This window comes from Drosophila erecta, unplaced genomic scaffold (genome assembly GCF_003286155.1).
Source record: "Drosophila erecta strain 14021-0224.00,06,07 unplaced genomic scaffold, DereRS2 tig00000021-arrow-pilon, whole genome shotgun sequence".
NCBI lineage: Eukaryota > Metazoa > Arthropoda > Insecta > Diptera > Drosophilidae > Drosophila > Drosophila erecta.
The window spans coordinates 11,377,616-11,395,290 of record NW_020825198.1 but is presented as its reverse complement, the minus strand read 5'-3'; the positions used below and the strand labels follow the sequence as shown (position 1 = coordinate 11,395,290).

At 41.4% G+C, this 17,675-nt stretch overlaps 3 protein-coding genes across 3 annotated transcripts in view; all 3 read right to left on the bottom strand.

Moving 5' to 3' along the window:
* LOC6543855 overlaps nt 1-2,102 on the bottom strand; it is a 28,005-nt gene extending 25,903 nt beyond the window's left edge. Inside the window, exon 1 of the mRNA XM_001972320.3 lies at nt 1,852-2,102. The gene's annotated coding sequence lies outside the window, so the exon portion shown is untranslated. The remainder of the gene's footprint in view (nt 1-1,851) is intronic.
* Nucleotides 2,103-4,542: 2,440 nt separating this feature from the next.
* LOC6543853 (sodium-dependent phosphate transporter 1-A) lies at nt 4,543-6,036 on the bottom strand. Its single transcript, XM_026976872.1, is given in 3 exon segments — nt 4,543-4,778; nt 4,781-5,287; nt 5,360-6,036. Coding segments are annotated over 3 exon segments (771 nt in total). The 5' UTR covers nt 5,553-6,036; the 3' UTR covers nt 4,543-4,707.
* A 353-nt stretch (nt 6,037-6,389) lies between these two features.
* LOC6543852 (sodium-dependent phosphate transporter 1-B) lies at nt 6,390-17,606 on the bottom strand. Its single transcript, XM_001972317.3, has 7 exons — nt 17,458-17,606; nt 12,084-12,136; nt 10,987-12,022; nt 10,318-10,914; nt 8,015-8,391; nt 7,449-7,951; nt 6,390-7,376 (listed from the first exon to the last, which is right to left on the bottom strand). Exons 3-7 carry the CDS (start codon nt 11,177-11,179, stop codon nt 7,046-7,048), a joined length of 2,001 nt encoding a protein of 666 aa, XP_001972353.2. The 5' UTR covers nt 11,180-12,022; nt 12,084-12,136; nt 17,458-17,606; the 3' UTR covers nt 6,390-7,045.
* Between the last annotated feature and the right edge of the window lie 69 nt (nt 17,607-17,675).

Here is a 17,675-nt window from a genome sequence, read left to right as displayed (position 1 = left end):
GCACCAATCTCTACCTGCATTGGCTTTCATACTTTCTGAATATTATCATCAATATTTTTATAGATTGTCAAATTGAATCGTCGATGGGGGCGGGGGAGTGGCCACTCCCACCAGTTGAAGCCCCATTCGCGGAAAGGAGGAGAAAGTGAGCCAAATGGCATGGAGCGCGAATGGAGCGCGAATGGATCGCTCCGAGGGTTATCATTATGTACTCATATGCAGAATCCAGTAATTACAGTACACCTATACATCTGCAGAAGCCTTGCATCCGATAGATACAATTTTGATTAATCGCAGCGAAAAGAGAGCAAAGAAATTAGAACGCCTGTGGAATTCGACGTGGCCTAAGAGCCGGACACTCTACACGTAATTGCGGGCTGTGCTGGACTCTCCTCCTGGCGTAGAGAGAAACTCCAGCGTTTGTAACGAACTGATAAGCGCGTAATTAACATGGCTAACACGGGGAGGCAAAGGCGGGGCATGGCATCTGTGTACATGTACACATGTATACATCCATGCCACCTGGCCCACACCAAAACGAAAACTCCCGTGTGCAGCAGCAGAAATATTTTTACCCCACACCGCCACAACGAGAGCCAAGGTATTTTTTAAGGCGTGTTGTTTGCCGTTTTCAATAGATTTTTGTCTTTAATGACTTTTGGCCAACTGGAAACTCTTGGCCAGGCTTAATGGCTCCGATCGTTTGGCTTTTGTTCTGCACAGAATTGGCTTTGTGGCTTTCGCGGCGATTGGATTTTGGGCTTTGGGTTTGGCTCTGGCTTTGGCTTTTTCTGAGGGTTCGCAAATGGGTTTTCAATAGGTCTTCGATCTTCAGGTGTCGGCATCGCTTTCAAGGGGAAAACCGCTAGCTGGGAGCCATAATGAGCCCGGTCAACTCTCCGGGAGATCGAACAGGTGGCTCATGGACCAACCAAAATGGGTCGCACATGCTGCGCTCAGAATTTTGACATCGATCCACTGGCTGGCTGGAGTTTAACAGCTTATTCATTTTGCTAAAGAGTTCACCATGTCGTGTTGACAGCCAGGAATTCCATCGGAAGAAATCTATCTAGTAACTTTTTGCGTGAAAGTACATTATACTCTGAGAACATAAGCAAGAAATAAGATAAGTTACTCAACTACAAATATAAATATAAATTGCTTCTGAACTAAAATGGTTGAATATTGCTTCTATTGAAAGGCTTCTGACCCCCCTTTCTATTTAAAATATTATAAAACTATTTATGGTAGATTATTTTGAGCCTTTTCTAAATGTATACAAAAAGACAACAAATACCATAATACAGACTTCTTCATTCAACACTAAGCGATATCAGAATGCCCCATAAAAGTCAAATTCACTTGCTAATAATTTCGCTTTGGCTTGAATGGCTGAAGCGTTTTGAACCTATTGAACAAACAGGGTTTCGAATAATGCAAAACAAAGGCTCAAATGCCGGGGAACTCATTAAATAAAATGAGAACAAGCCGTTTGCTTCGCCAGACTGAGATGGAGAAACAAAAAACAATCAACAGTCGCAGCAGCAGCACCAACAACAAGAATAAACCACAAGAAGTTGGTGCAAATAAAAAAAAAAAACAATAACAATAACAGCGACTACAACAGCAACAGGGAAAAATACCCAAAGATGAAAAGTTCAATGCACGCAAATCGGATTAAGCAAAGAAATTAAGTAATACTTGTATTTGTGGAAATCCATTGAACTGCAAGTGGGCCTAGAAATGTGGCAAATAGAAAGGAAGGCCGGATATGGGACGGAAGCTGCCCACCCGGCTATTATAAATAGATATAGAATAGATAGTTGTAAGTCAGAAGGGACAAACCCATACCTTTTGATCGCCAGAAATGTGGTTTCAGTACAAATCCGAATGCGTAAATCCAAAAATGGCACTGAGCTAGTTTATCAATTCTCACAATTATGTTTTTGTCAAAAAACCCGAGCACTTGGCACTCCAAATTATTTCCGAAGTATTTTTGGGATCGTTACGAGTTTAGAGTGCACCAAACCGGGTTTTCTTTAGATCACGCGGTATCGGAAATAGCGAACCGAACACATCGAATCTTAAAACTCAACTGATTCCAAGTTGGAGCTACCGAGCACACTCTTCGAGCGCCACGCGCTCAAAAGCTTCCCCACTCAAGCTTTCACATGAAACTAACTTTTGCGGGGCTTTCTTGGCCATTTCGAATAAGCCAAAAAGTCGACATATTTCTCGGCCAACGTTGCTGCGAGCTATGAGCTAAATATGCATGTTAACAAATCGAAATGTTAAATGTATACTTTAATTTTTTTTTTTTTAGAATTTCAGCGCTGCAATGAAAAGCCTGTTAATAAATGTTTTAATCTGAAATATTTAAGTAATATGAAATAATATTACTCATCCGCCACGGGGAACCCATGTCCAGAGCCGTTATGCAATAACTATTGAATAATTTCCAAGCCACAGAAGAAAGTTTAACAGTTTGAATGATTCAAGCTTGCAGATCTATACTGATTTTCAAAAAACATCTAAAAACTGCAAAATTTTATTTAAATTAAAAACTGAAAACTTACTAAGAGTAAAGTAACATTAGGGCCAACAAGGTGCGTGGGGTTCGTTCAACTAGATCTAAATCAACTAGATCCGACGGGATCAGTTCTTCCCCTTGCCTTTGATTTTCCTTTTGTGGTGGACTATGGTAGTCGTCTGCCTACTTGGTGCCACGGTGCCGCTGCTTCCGAAGAGGGAGTGATGTGTGTCGTGGGTGACGGTGGGATCCGTGGAAATATGGCCGGAATAGTGGCCGGAATAATGGACGGATCAGTGGCAGGATCAGCCCAGGCAGTCGAAACGAATGCCACGATGGCGAGAAAAGTTGTTAGCTGGAATCGCAACCTTAACGACGTTTTAGGCCGCTATGACGGTTGTGCTTCCGTCTGGGCGATCTCAGACTTGTTTTCCTTAAACAAACATCAAACAGCCGTTTAAAATCGAGTCGCAAAATATTTCAGTAAATGTAGGTTGTGTAAACAAAGATCAATACCACACATTTTAAATGTAAAACTAGGCTATTAATACTAAAGCTTACTTAATTGTAGCCTATGTTTATTTCTTTTCGAAATACCTAGAATCTTTAAAAATAATCATTCAGTTACAAAGAAAACGAATGTATAGCTACAAGTTAATAAGAATCCGAAGTATTGAAATAAAAGATTATTCTGCGTCATAACTTCGTATTTATTTTCCGTTTAACTACAAAGTGAAATACTTTAATAACTGACGCTCAATGGAATGTAAATTTAAACCGGACTGGAGAGCCGCATAAGTACGATTTTGAATAGTTATGAACCGAACTTTGAACCAAGTCTACCGGTTGGAAATAAAAACATCAATTGTTGTGTTCTTTAACTGCTAACTGACAATACTTTAATTCTTTATTGCCGCAGATACTTATCATATTCATATCGACTAAGATCTACATCTATATAGAAAGTTCGTATGAGAAAACCAATTCACCATTCAGCCGAGTACCTCGACATGTTTAAAGCGATCTTTTTTTTGCGGTTTGTGGGCGTTTCAATCTTTTCACTAGTAGACTCGCTAGAGTCTGCATGCTTAATCCTAGCAGCACAGTCCAAAGGACAGACTAATATGGTCAGATCGCTTCGCCTAGCGATTCTGATCAGAAATATACTTTATAGGGTCGGAAACGATGTCTTCTGTTTGTTTTGACACTTTCCACCATATCAAGTATGCACATGTTCATTTTACTGTACTATGTCTGCATTAAATAAGAGTATTCATTTCAGAATATAATATAGTCATTTAATCTTAAGGGAAATATAAAAATAAGAGTAAAAGAAAAAGAAAAACACGGGAATGAATGTCGAGAGTTGTCTGGCCAAATCTGTTATGTCGGGGGGATTCGAAATTGGGTTTCAACTTTAGTTTCGTCGGGATTCCGTCTTGTTGGACGACTTCTTCCTGCCCTTGCCTTTGCGGGAGTGTCGGATAGTGCGCCGCTTGGCAGGCCTATGGATTTTCCTCTTGTAGTGGACAATCGTCTTCTTCTTCTTACTCGATGAGGTGCTCCCGGTGGTGGGTGCGGCGGTGGTTGCGGGGGCAGTGGCAGGAGCAGTAGTAGTAGCAGCGGCAGGAGCAGTGGGAGTAGCAGCGGCAGGAGCAGTAGGAGTAGCAGCGGCAGGAGCAGGAGGAGTAGCAGCGGCAGGAGCAGTAGGAGTAGCAGCGGCAGGAGCAGTGGGAGCAGCAGCGGCAGGAGCAGTAGCAGCTGCACTGGCCACGATGGCAAGACAGATAATTAGATGGGCTTGCATCTTGGATTATAGCCGCGATTGGTGAGACTATTGTACGTAGTCTGGATAAAACAAGAGTATTTATAGCTAAATTGTTGGAAGATTTCTTAAACACGTTTCGCTCAAGCAAACAATTTTATACATTTATGTTTGATTACTTGCGATTGTTAGTTCGAGGTTGTTTAAACAGCAAATGAACCATATTTTTGATGCGCGCTTTATTTAACATGAGTAAATAGACTCATTAGACTATTAAATCGAAAATATAAGACTCTGAAATAGATGTTCGACAATACGGATATTGTGAAAACCCAACTGCTTAAGTATATCTACATTCGGTTAAAGTAAAGCACACTTAATACTAAATAACTCACCCACAGAGTCCTCGAAATTAAACTTGACAGGATTCTCGGCCCGCAGTCGCTTGGCAATCTTGCGCCGCTGCAGAGGCACCACCACCAACTGCGTAAGCAAAGCCACCAGCATAGAAAGACCAAAACTGGCAGTCAGAGCTATCCAAGTGGGTATATTGTCCATGTAGAGCAGCTTGGGGCCGTCCAACACCACACTGATAACGTTGATGAAGAACGTTACACCATAGAAAATGGGCAGCGATCGAAATCCGGCCTTGAGCGGCTCCTGGGCACGTAGGATGAAGCGACGAATGGCGAGGAAGAGCAGGATGCTCACAACTCCACTCAGCACCGGTGAGATGAACCACGATCCAACAATTGTGCCCAAAGTACACCTCTTCAGGCCCTGAACGCCGCGCGCCACTAGTGAAAATCCAATGGTAGAGCCCACGATACTGTGCGTTCCCGAAATGGGCAGCTTCAAAAAGGTGGCCACCAGCAGCCAAACGGCACTACTGGCCAAAGCGGCCACGCAGCCCAGCATTAGCACCTCCTCGGCGCCCTCGTATAGACCAACTTCCAGGATTCCCTTGCGCATGGTGTCCGATACCTTGTAGCCTGTACGATTAGATCGATATTATCTATACAGTTCGCAAATGCAATTATAATATTTCGTTTTTTATTTCTTACCAATTAACACGGCACCGGAAATTTCGCAAATTGTGGCCAGAACGCATGCCTGCCGGATGGTCAGAACTCCAGAGCCGACACTGGTGCCAAATGAGTTGGCCACGTCGTTGGCACCGATGCCAAAGGCCAGGACAAAGGCGATTAGGAACCCTATGACTACCATCCATAGTAATTCCGGCGCAAAGCTCTCCATGATGCCGATTGTGAGATTCGGTGTTCAATGTAATTCAAAAATCTTCGGCGCAATCCACTAAATTCTCTCAACTCTAACTAAATACTGATTGCTCTTCTTGCTCCTTGAAAACTGAACGCAAACTGTATGTAATTGGGTGGTGCGGATTTAACTGGGTGGATGACTTGAGTTGTGCAAAACAGTCGTTTGGAACTTATAAAATACAAGACTACGTAACAAATGAGGGTCGAAACAAAAATCCAAATTGATTAATAAGTGAGAAATTCTTTTCAAATATTCTCTAAACAGCCATATTTGCGCTTAAACTTCATTGTCGTTATTTTCATAATGAAAATGGGGCAACAATTCGCCGCTTGGAACTGCGAGGATGCGATACTTAGGTACTAAGATACTAATTACCCTGCTATATTAACTCTTTGATTAAACCCTTCGGTTTGGAGTCGCTCGCCTCAAAGCTGACGATCAGCTCTATCTTAAATTAAGCAATAAATAAATAAAACCCTACAAATAACCCTGGGCTGGACAAAACACCGATTTTTTTAAATTTTAAAATTAAAGTCCTTCTTCTTCGCTGAGATGAAAATAAAATGGATTGAATGGCAACTACAAAACAACAACAGATGGCACAGGTCCGAGATGCACTTAAAATGGTTCTTGTTCCTTTCTTAAGCAAGACGAAATGTAAAACATCTTCTTAAGACCACCATAACCCTTCATCTAATGTACGGCTCAAAACTTATTGAGTATACTTTTAGATATCTTACCCATTCAGTTACAAAGAAAACGGATGTATAGCTACAAGTTGATAAGAATCCGAAGTATTGAAATAAAAGATTATTCTGTGTCATAACTTCGTATTTATTTTCCGTATAACTACAAAGTGAAATACTTTACGAACTGACGCTCAATGGAATGTAAATTTAAACCGGACTGGAGAGCCGCATAAGTACGATTTTGAATAGTTATGAACCGAACTTTGAACCAAGTCTACCGGTTGGAAATAAAAACACCAATTGGATTTGACACGAAAATAAGAGAATATAAAATAAAAATTATTCTCACAACAATGTATAAACATTTTCTGTTGTACATAGTTTGTATTTTATTCAAGTGTTTCGCTCTGATCTATTAATTGGTGTAAAATAACTTGAGTGGTTGCAACTAACTTTACAAGTGAGTTTTAAATGCTTTTTTAAGTAAAGTGAAGTTGGGTATAAACTAATCGAGGTGTATAAATATAAAATCAAATCACGACTTGCTTGGCGTACACATATTAAATAATATTAATATCAGTTAGACTCAGAGACGTTCTATGAGCTCAAAACAATGCTTTAGTTAGGCGAGTAATTTAGTTAAGATTTTACCACTTTTCCTTCAGTTTCCTTTTGCGTGTTTAATATTAAGTTTTGTGTTTTCCAACTTGTACAATTACGAAACATTATTTTGGTTTTGCAATTACAATTAATAATTGAATGGCATTCTTTGTTCCATACTTAGGCTCCACCCATGTTGTCCACGGCGATGGCACACAGCACATACATCATTCCGGCGCTGAGAACAGCCGTAACCGGCACCGTCACGATCCAGGCATAGGCAATGTTCCGGAAAAGATGCCAATCAACACTGCCATCATCCGTGGGCGCAACGTCGTTATGAGCGTCCTTATTGCTCTGAACCTTCGACTGACCCTTGGTGCGACCTGCAGCACTCACATGACCCACGAAAACCACCGAACCGACCTTGCAGTGAGTGGTCGAAATGGGCAGGCCAATTTTGCTGGCCAGCAGTACGGTGATGGCAGCTCCCACTTCAATAGTAAAGCCACTGAAAAGGAGTTGAAGTTCAAAGGAAATAAATATTTTAGGGATATAGGATAGAATAATAATGAATACTCACGTTGATGAGGTAATTTTCGTAAGGTCATTGCCAATTGTCTCGATGACTCGTCGTCCCCACAGCCAGAGACCCACAGAGATGCCGATGCCGCCATAGATTAGAATGTAAATGGGACTCTCAGCCTGCTGCATAACCGATCCCTCGCGATAGATCATATAGAGTGCAATTAGTGGGCCGATGGCGTTGCTCACATCATTGCCGCCATGCGCGAAACTGCCGAAGGTGGCTGTCAGGATCTGGAGGAACGAGAATAGCATGGATATCTCCGGAGTCTCCTCTGCGCCACTAGGTCTTCGCCCACCGGCCGCCGTACGCTTGAGCTCCTCCTCCTGCTCATTCAGCGCCTCCTTGCTCTCGATCAGAGGAACCTTGCTGGAATTGGGCGATAAAGTGGAATTGATCATGAGATCAAGGCTGCCACCGCTCTCCACCACTTGAAGGTTGTTATTGGTAGTTTTGGTAGACCCGGGTTCCAAGTCCGCGCCAATGGGGTTCGCCTTGTTCTTTAAAATAAAACGAACGCAGATTAGACGAAGCAATCAAATTAGCTGGGACTAAACAGGTACCTTCTGCTCCTCCTTGGGCGATTGCATCCGCTTGAAGCACTCCTGCAACTTGCGTCCATTTTGCTGCTGCTGCTGTTGTTGCTGCTGCTCGTCGATAAAATTCAGACTGGTGATCGTGAGGTCCGTGTTGTCCAGGCTTGCCTTGCCCAGCAGGTCCTCGGCCTTTTTGATCAGCTGCGGATCGATCTTGTACTCCTCGCCGAGCGCATTGTTGTTCTTGGCCGCCAAGCCAAATGGAGCCAACTTAAAGGTCCTGGGCGAGTTGTCGCTCAACGAGACCAGCTCGGTTATTTCTGCGATTGCTGGCAGTGGTTTGCCTTCGCTGACCAGCGACAGAGGACGACGCTGCTTCTTGGGACTTCCCGACGGGGAAGATTCTGGAAGAACATATCAATGTTTATATTAGTATTAGCCAAACATTTGTTGGAAAAACAAAGACCTCATTATTTGGTTCAATTTTAAGTCGCATATAAAATTAAGTCTTAAATATATGTATTTTGGTTTAAAATTGGCTACAACCTTTGTGTATAAATAACCTAGATCTAACAAAATTTAAAAATGACATAATGAGCCGCGCCTTGACACGCAGAAAGAAACTGCTTGCTTGCGCAAACAAAGAAAACATTTTTCATTAACTTGGCTCTAAATACTATGCCTAATCAGCTAGGCAAAAGCACAATAGTCCCAACAACAAAAGAATCCATTAAAAATGCGCTCACAGCTAATTATCTTCCTTGCCAGACGGCTACCATTAAGAAGGATGCCTCAGACCTTAAAGATCTAGTTGAACGACCCACAAGGACATTCTTAACCATATTGATATTTCACTATTATTATGTGATCATATTTAAATTCGTGTTAAGAAATTAAATGCTTGTTTATAAAAGGAGTTCCAATATTTAGTTATTCGAAAGAAGAATAGTTAAATATAAGCTAAGGTGAATTCATTCATTGTTTTAAATATCTTGAATATCAAAGTTGTGTTCTTTAACTGCTAACTGACAATACTTTATTCGAATATTTCCTGGGTTTTGCCATAGTGTAGGCATATTAAGTTTGCCGCAGATACTTATCATATTCATATCGACTAAGATCTACATCTATATAGAAAGTTCGTATGAGAAAACCAATTCACCATTCAGCCGAGTACCTCGACATGTTTAAAGCGATCTTTTTTTTGCGGTTTGTGGGCGTTTCAATCTTTTCACTAGACTCGCTAGAGTCTGCATGCTTAATCCTAGCAGCACAGTCCAAAGGACAGACTAACATGGTCAGATCGCTTCGCCTAGCGATTCTGATCAGAAATATACTTTATAGGGTCGGAAACGATGTCTTCTGTTTGTTTTGACACTTTCCACCATATCAAGTATGCACATGTTCATTTTACTGTACTATGTCTGCATCAAATAAGAGTATTCATTTCAGAATATCATATAGTCATTTAATCTTAAGGGAAATATAAAAATAAGAGTAAAAGAAAAAGAAAAACACGGGAATGAATGTCGAGAGTTGTCTGGCCAAATCTGTTATGTCGGGGGGATTCGAAATTGGGTTTCAACTTTAGTTTCGTCGGGATTCCGTCTTGTTGGACGACTTCTTCCTGCCCTTGCCTTTGCGGGAGTGTCGGATAGTGCGCCGCTTGGCAGGCCTATGGATTTTCCTCTTGTAGTGGACAATCGTCTTCTTCTTCTTACTCGATGAGGTGCTCCCGGTGGTGGGTGCGGCGGTGGTTGCGGGGGCAGTGGCAGGAGCAGTAGTAGTAGCAGCGGCAGGAGCAGTGGGAGTAGCAGCGGCAGGAGCAGTAGGAGTAGCAGCGGCAGGAGCAGGAGGAGTAGCAGCGGCAGGAGCAGTAGGAGTAGCAGCGGCAGGAGCAGTGGGAGCAGCAGCGGCAGGAGCAGTAGCAGCTGCACTGGCCACGATGGCAAGACAGATAATTAGATGGGCTTGCATCTTGGATTATAGCCGCGATTGGTGAGACTATTGTACGTAGTCTGGATAAAACAAGAGTATTTATAGCTAAATTGTTGGAAGATTTCTTAAACACGTTTCGCTCAAGCAAACAATTTTATACATTTATGTTTGATTACTTGCGATTGTTAGTTCGAGGTTGTTTAAACAGCAAATGAACCATATTTTTGATGCGCGCTTTATTTAACATGAGTAAATAGACTCATTAGACTATTAAATCGAAAATATAAGACTCTGAAATAGATGTTCGACAATACGGATATTGTGAAAACCCAACTGCTTAAGTATATCTACATTCGGTTAAAGTAAAGCACACTTAATACTAAATAACTCACCCACAGAGTCCTCGAAATTAAACTTGACAGGATTCTCGGCCCGCAGTCGCTTGGCAATCTTGCGCCGCTGCAGAGGCACCACCACCAACTGCGTAAGCAAAGCCACCAGCATAGAAAGACCAAAACTGGCAGTCAGAGCTATCCAAGTGGGTATATTGTCCATGTAGAGCAGCTTGGGGCCGTCCAACACCACACTGATAACGTTGATGAAGAACGTTACACCATAGAAAATGGGCAGCGATCGAAATCCGGCCTTGAGCGGCTCCTGGGCACGTAGGATGAAGCGACGAATGGCGAGGAAGAGCAGGATGCTCACAACTCCACTCAGCACCGGTGAGATGAACCACGATCCAACAATTGTGCCCAAAGTAGACCACTTCAGGCCCTGAACGCCGCGCGCCACTAGTGAAAATCCAATGGTAGAGCCCACGATACTGTGCGTTCCCGAGATGGGCAGCTTCAAAAAGGTGGCCACCAGCAGCCAAACGGCACTACTGGCCAAAGCGGCCACGCAGCCCAGCATTAGCACCTCCTCGGCGCCCTCGTATAGACCAACTTCCAGGATTCCCTTGCGCATGGTGTCCGATACCTTGTAGCCTGTACGATTAGATCGATATTATCTATACAGTTCGCAAATGCAATTATAATATTTCGTTTTTTATTTCTTACCAATTAACACGGCACCGGAAATTTCGCAAATTGTGGCCAGAACGCATGCCTGCCGGATGGTCAGAACTCCAGAGCCGACACTGGTGCCAAATGAGTTGGCCACGTCGTTGGCACCGATGCCAAAGGCCAGGACAAAGGCGATTAGGAACCCTATGACTACCATCCATAGTAATTCCGGCGCAAAGCTCTCCATGATGCCGATTGTGAGATTCGGTGTTCAATGTAATTCAAAAATCTTCGGCGCAATCCACTAAATTCTCTCAACTCTAACTAAATACTGATTGCTCTTCTTGCTCCTTGAAAACTGAACGCAAACTGTATGTAATTGGGTGGTGCGGATTTAACTGGGTGGATGACTTGAGTTGTGCAAAACAGTCGTTTGGAACTTATAAAATACAAGACTACGTAACAAATGAGGGTCGAAACAAAAATCCAAATTGATTAATAAGTGAGAAATTCTTTTCAAATATTCTCTAAACAGCCATATTTGCGCTTAAACTTCATTGTCGTTATTTTCATAATGAAAATGGGGCAACAATTCGCCGCTTGGAACTGCGAGGATGCGATACTTAGGTACTAAGATACTAATTACCCTGCTATATTAACTCTTTGATTAAACCCTTCGGTTTGGAGTCGCTCGCCTCAAAGCTAACGATCAGCTCTATCTTAAATTAAGCAATAAATAAATAAAATCCTACAAATAGCCCTGGGCTGGACAAAACACCGAAACGAAACGAACAATAATCCAAATTAAAATCCTTCTCCTTCGCTGACCAATTCCTGTTGCCGTTGGAATTCGATGCTCAATGTGGGAAAGTATTCACAGGCATTCACTCCACATTAACCCACTTGAAATCGTTTAACTTCTGGGATAACTCTTTTAGCAATTGTTGTATTTTCGTTCTGAGGTTAAACGAATGCTGTATATGTTGTTGAGTAAGTGGATAGTATTGTTGTGTGCTGGTTTTGTTAAAAATTAATTATTATAAGTTTCTTGTTATGTTGAGTAGGAGTTAAGAGGTGTCGAGTTGGTAAACTGAAACACACACGGATATTGTTCTTAATTATTTCGCAAACAAATTTTAAGTTCTTCCTACCTGACGTTTGGGGTAGCACAGTTGTTTCAACCATAGAGAATTATTCACCATGTCTGAAAGTAAGATAAAATATTCATTATGATTAAATTAGATATTAATTAGACATTATGATTAGTATATACTAAAACAACTGAACCTTCCCCCCTAAGCACAGAAAACTATTTGAGTACAACAACTGATCCAGTCCCATAAAATACAAACGAAATCCAGTTTCATCTGCTGAAATTTGGTTCCTAAAATCGCTTCTATTTCCAGCCATTTTCAATGCCTTTCGATATGTTTGACTTATATGTATACAGGTATACTTTAAACGCGTAGCATGCAGCACACAGCCATTCAGTGAGTTTTCCAATTGAAATTCAATTGTTTGGTGTGTTTGACTGGTTTCTAGTATTCATCCAATTGTTTTTTCCAGATCCAACTAGACCGACGTGGTTTGATCTTTTTCAAATGAAAATTCGCAATTGAAATTGGAATTGCCGCTGGCTGATATTGTTATTATTGTCCAGATTGTTGTCATCAATCGCAAATGCATCAAACGATTCGCTTTCATTGTTTAAAATAAAGATCGATGATTGCGTGACTTACTGATGTTATTTTATTTTTAAAATACTAGAAAAAATCCTAAAGGATTCTAATTATATTTAATAATCTTCTAATAATAATATGTAAATGCTCTTAAAACATGGTGTTTTAAATCATGTTATTATTATTATTAAATAGCTACCAAGTTTAACAACTTTGCTTAAGTTTATTCTTCTATATGTTCTCCTTATAAACCATTTGAATTTACATATGTACCAACCACATCGTAAACCATTTAACTACCTATGGGGTAACGAAATAAAACCTGCGAAAATAGCATGTTCCTTTCGCACTTTCCACCAACACCAAGCCCACATTTGACCGAGGTAGATAAACAAAGAAAACCCCAGGAAACCCCACCCACAAATGCAAGTCGAAGACAAGTGCCGCCATAAAGGCGGTGGGTGGTGGGACCAGGAGGAGGAGGTTGGAGGTGGTGGGGCCAGAGGTCAGAGGGTTGAGCACAGTAACCGGGACAATGGCTGACACCGCGGCTTTGCAAGGTCGCAGCGCTTTATGCCGACGCTTCGTTACGATATATCCATATTTGCGTGCTTTGTCATCGCTCCACCCCCGCATCAACCTATCCAGTACCACCCATCGGGTGCACATTTCCATTCTCACAATGGAAATGGAAATGGAAATGGAAAATGGGAAATGGGAAGGAAATAATCATGGGCTCGTGGTAATCGCTTCCAATTTAGTGGCGTATTTTGAACTTTTGAGCTATAAATACGCAAATATGCAAACACGCAAGTGTGCATAGTTTTCATAGCCACTGCATATGCAAATAAATGTTTGTTTATTGTGAAATAAATGGGATCGATTGAACAGAGGGACAGCAAATACAAATAGAAATTTATAGTGATTTTATTGATGGTCAGTTAATAAAATTTATTATGCATGATGATGATAACAATCATTGAATTGATAAATCTTTATTTGCAATCCACTGGCAATAAATCAATTTTAGCCCATTGCGGATTGAGTAATTACAGTTATTGCCTGGCGGGTGGGCAGTTTGTAATTGAAATGAACCGTTAAGACCGAATAGGTCGAAGGTCAGAGGGCAGTGGGTGGCTGGGAGGCCGGTACCCACTGTACACCTGACATTGCATGCCATGGAAATGGAATTAAAATGGATTGAATGGCAACTGCAAAACAACAACAGATGGCACAGGTCCGAAATGCACTTAGAACAAATGGTTCTTGTTTCTTTCAAGACGGAGTTCTTAAGACGGAGCTTCATCTAAACCTTCAGACTTCAAGCAACTATAAAGATGTCTAAAAGTATACTGCAAAAAGTTTTGAGCTTTACATTTAGGTGGTGAAATTCGCACAGCAAGCCATTCACATTTTACAAATACTTATGATTACTTATGACTTTACTTATGACTTTACCTATGACTTTGGAACACGTACCCCCTTAATATATTATTTTTAGGACAATTTTCCAATGCCAGTTCACCTATTGATACAGATTCAGGTGCGAAGTGTGCACTTTTGGATCCACGGATGCACCAGCCGTCACTGGCAACCTTGACTTCAACTTTGACTGCAAACAGTAAACTGCATTTAATATTGATTTAATTTGCCGCACTGTCCCAAGGACGGATGAGGTGAAAAAACGCCGGACAGGGCGAATTATCGAGGCCCAAAGCGGACATTTTCTGCACGCTCAGTGAGCCAACACAAGTTCCACTTGTTGTTTTGCTGAAGCCGCCTGCCAGTTTGGGGTGGTTGCTGCCGCAAGTTCAAGGTCGCACCACCGCCACAAAATCATGGGGTAACATGTTTTAAATTAACACCGCCCACTCCAGTGAGTGTCAAACTGTGCCCATGGAGAAGCCCGTTTCCCATTCAATGGGCTCGGCCCAATCCAATTGGAAACGCACTCAGGTGTGAAAGGGGATGCATTCTGGTAATTAACGAATACCTGCAATAACCCAAAAACACACGAAGCTGTGTGACCTGCATGTGTGAGAAATTAGACCTCCAGGAAGTACGATATTAATAACATAAATTGAATTCAACTGAATGAATAAGTTGCATTTAAGTTATTGCAATGGAAGACATCATGTAGCGCGATATCTTATCAACTTAAAAATATGAATATGAATATGCTCATGAGCTATTTGTTCAATTTCAAATTGTTCAATTCAAAATATTTAATTTTTAAGTATACTTTAGCTAACTTTTCTATGACCTTTCTTGTGCAAACTACATGCACTACAAGCACAAGAATTTACTTAAGTTCTTCAATTAAGTTCATTCATTTTGAGTTTTCAGCTGTCGGTATTAATAGAGACCACTGTACCTTTGTACCACTGTAACCTTTCTGGCACGTGTGACTGTACAAGTTTTTGAAGTAAACAAAAATGAGTGCGAAGCTCGTTTCGCAATTTTTTTGCTATTGCCGATTACGCTCTCCATCTTTCATTCTTTCTATTCGACCTTCTTGGCATTCATAAAAAGAGTTTAAATTGTGAAGCTGTTGTTTTTGTTGGGTTTTTTCCATCACACGCGATCCGAAAAAGGAATCACGAGTTTGTCGGCTGATACTCAAAACGTGTGCACAAAATAAAGAAATAAACGCTTCATCGAATTTCACATATGTACGAGTATGAACAATTATGTATGTATTATGTATGTATGTATGTATGCACGTTTGTGCTGTGTGCCTATAGAAATTCCACTCCCATTCAATAAATTTTTTGGGCACTTGGCAACAGGCAAAATGGGTATTGAATATTTCTGGAAACCGCCTGAGATCGATTGAATTACTATTTTTGCTTTTAAAGTTGGTAAAGCTAGGAGAATATCAATAGTACTCACAACTAAGCTGGTATTTTAAAATATTAATACATACATAGTTTAGTTGACAATATTTTGTGTCTTTCCTTTTGTAAGTGATATGTAAATCTAGGAACGGCAGTAGTCGTAAAGTTTTAACGTAAGCTGAGTTTCTATACCATTCTCAAAATATGTAAACTGCAAATATCGTTTAAAATGTAAATTTCTTAAAATTTCTGAAGTGACCCACAACCGCAGTTTGAGAGGCACTAGAGCCATGGCCATCCGACCGAATGATGCACTGAATCAAAATCGGTCCAGTTCGCACTCACACTCACGCTTTCCATGCGGCGGCCAGTGTGTACACGCTTTGACCTTGCGGGGTTGCTGCCACCCACCGCCCACTTTGGACCCAGACCAACTCATTCATGCCCCAGAGCAAACCGAAACAGAATCCATGCTATGATATCATTGGGTGCTGAAAAAATTGATAATTTCTTTGCTTGACGTACGCGCAAAGATCTGATATTCTGAGATTTCGAAAACGAAATGTTTTCTTTTTCGAAATTCTGAAACATGCGTATCTGTATACAGATCTCGGGAATTGTGCTAGTTTGTCGTTGTGCTATTTTAAAGTTTAAATGCTTATCGAAAAGCTGCTCTACTTCGTTGGCTGCCCGCTCGTTAAATTTAGTTCCGAAACGTAAAAACTGTACACAACAAGATGCCGGAGTTTCTCTGCTACCCTTAGTACTTTGCTCATCACAGTGCGGCTTGGCTATGAACGAAGGTATTCTAATTTCCGTTTTCAAAAGAACAGGGGATTTAATTCAACAGGATCTTTAAGCTTTGCAGAGAAGAGTAAGCAATGTATTATGATAACAAAAAGTAGATTTTTTCCGAAATATTTATAAATAATTTTTATAAGTCGTACAGAAAAAAGAAACTCTGATTTAACCGGAAGTACAGCATAAACAACATATCAATTCTCGCAAAGTGGTTACTTTTATGAGTCAACTAAATTGTAATTAGAATATGTTGAATCATGAGGCGTTTACTAAAAGTATTTACTAAAATATTCAAGGATGCAAATGACGCCTTAAGTTAGGCTTCATTTTTTGAAGCCAGCTAGTGAGTAACTGGAAGTTTTTATTTTCTCGATTAGGAAAACAAAGAGAACAAAAGATTGGTAAATTTCACAATATACAGGAGAATTTCGCGATAGGATGAGCAAAAGAGGGGCGGTCGGGGCCGTGTTGTTGTGGGGAAATTAAGGGGAGAGACAGAGAGCGATGGAGAAGGTGGGGGAGAGGGAAGTGTCTGGAAGCTGCCAGAAGAGAGTGCGCATCCTCTCGCACTTTTCACCTTCGGGTCGGTGTTTTTCTTGTTGTGGTTGCTACTGTTGTTGTTTTTGGTGTGGCTGCAGCTGCGAAGCAACAATAACAACCACAACAGAGACTTGAAAACAGCTGCACACGAAAACAGTGGCTGTCAAACTGTTTTGCAAAATATCAAAAAGTAACTGTACTTGACAAAAACAATACTTTTGCTGTATTTTTCTATTTTTGGGGTAAAAGTTCGGCCGACCGGGAAGCTCTAAAACACTTTTTCCAGCCACTTAGCCACCTCCCCGCTGTTGGACACACCATCCAATCGATTGGCCAGCTTATTGATTTTTCTACTCAAACATTTTGCATTTGTTGCTCGCTTTCGGTTTTTGCATAGTGTGTTCTGTTCGAAAACATTGTATTGGCAATCATTTAAGTAAGAACATACACACTGTCGAGCACACCCACGCGAAAAACACGCGGCGCCAGCCAGACTAAAAGGATACACAAGGATATATGTAGTATATCCTGCACACAGAGACACACACACTCACGCGCACCGAAAAGCTCGCCAGGATCGAGTGATGCAGCCGACCATTAAGCCGCAGCTGACAACCGATTCGGAGGACTGAAAGCAGTTGGAGCTGCTCCCTGCAATGGGTACTCACTTGATCAGCAGCACTTATTCGAATCAATGTCCCCGTCTATTCAATTCTTTTTTAAGCGGGACGATGTCGCGCGCAACCACCGGCTTGCTGGGTTCGTTAGAGATGGACCGATAGCTCGCCGTCGATGTTAGTGCGATGCTATCGATAACCATTTTTGTCTTGCGCCACGCGCTTGGGATTTTGGGCGTGTGTGGGATTTACGTTAGCGAGTGGTGCAT

Excerpts from the sequence above, each read along its gene's own strand:
- LOC6543852 (XM_001972317.3), bottom strand. The coding sequence starts at position 11,179 with ATGGAGAGCTTTGCGCCGGAATTACTATGGATGGTAGTCATAGGGTTC. Across the intron at positions 7,952-8,014 it reads CGCCCAAGGAGGAGCAGAAG|AACAAGGCGAACCCCATTGG; the intron begins GTACCTGTTTAG and ends TTTATTTTAAAG. Across the intron at positions 7,377-7,448 it reads ACGAAAATTACCTCATCAAC|TGGCTTTACTATTGAAGTGG; the intron begins GTGAGTATTCAT and ends ACTCCTTTTCAG.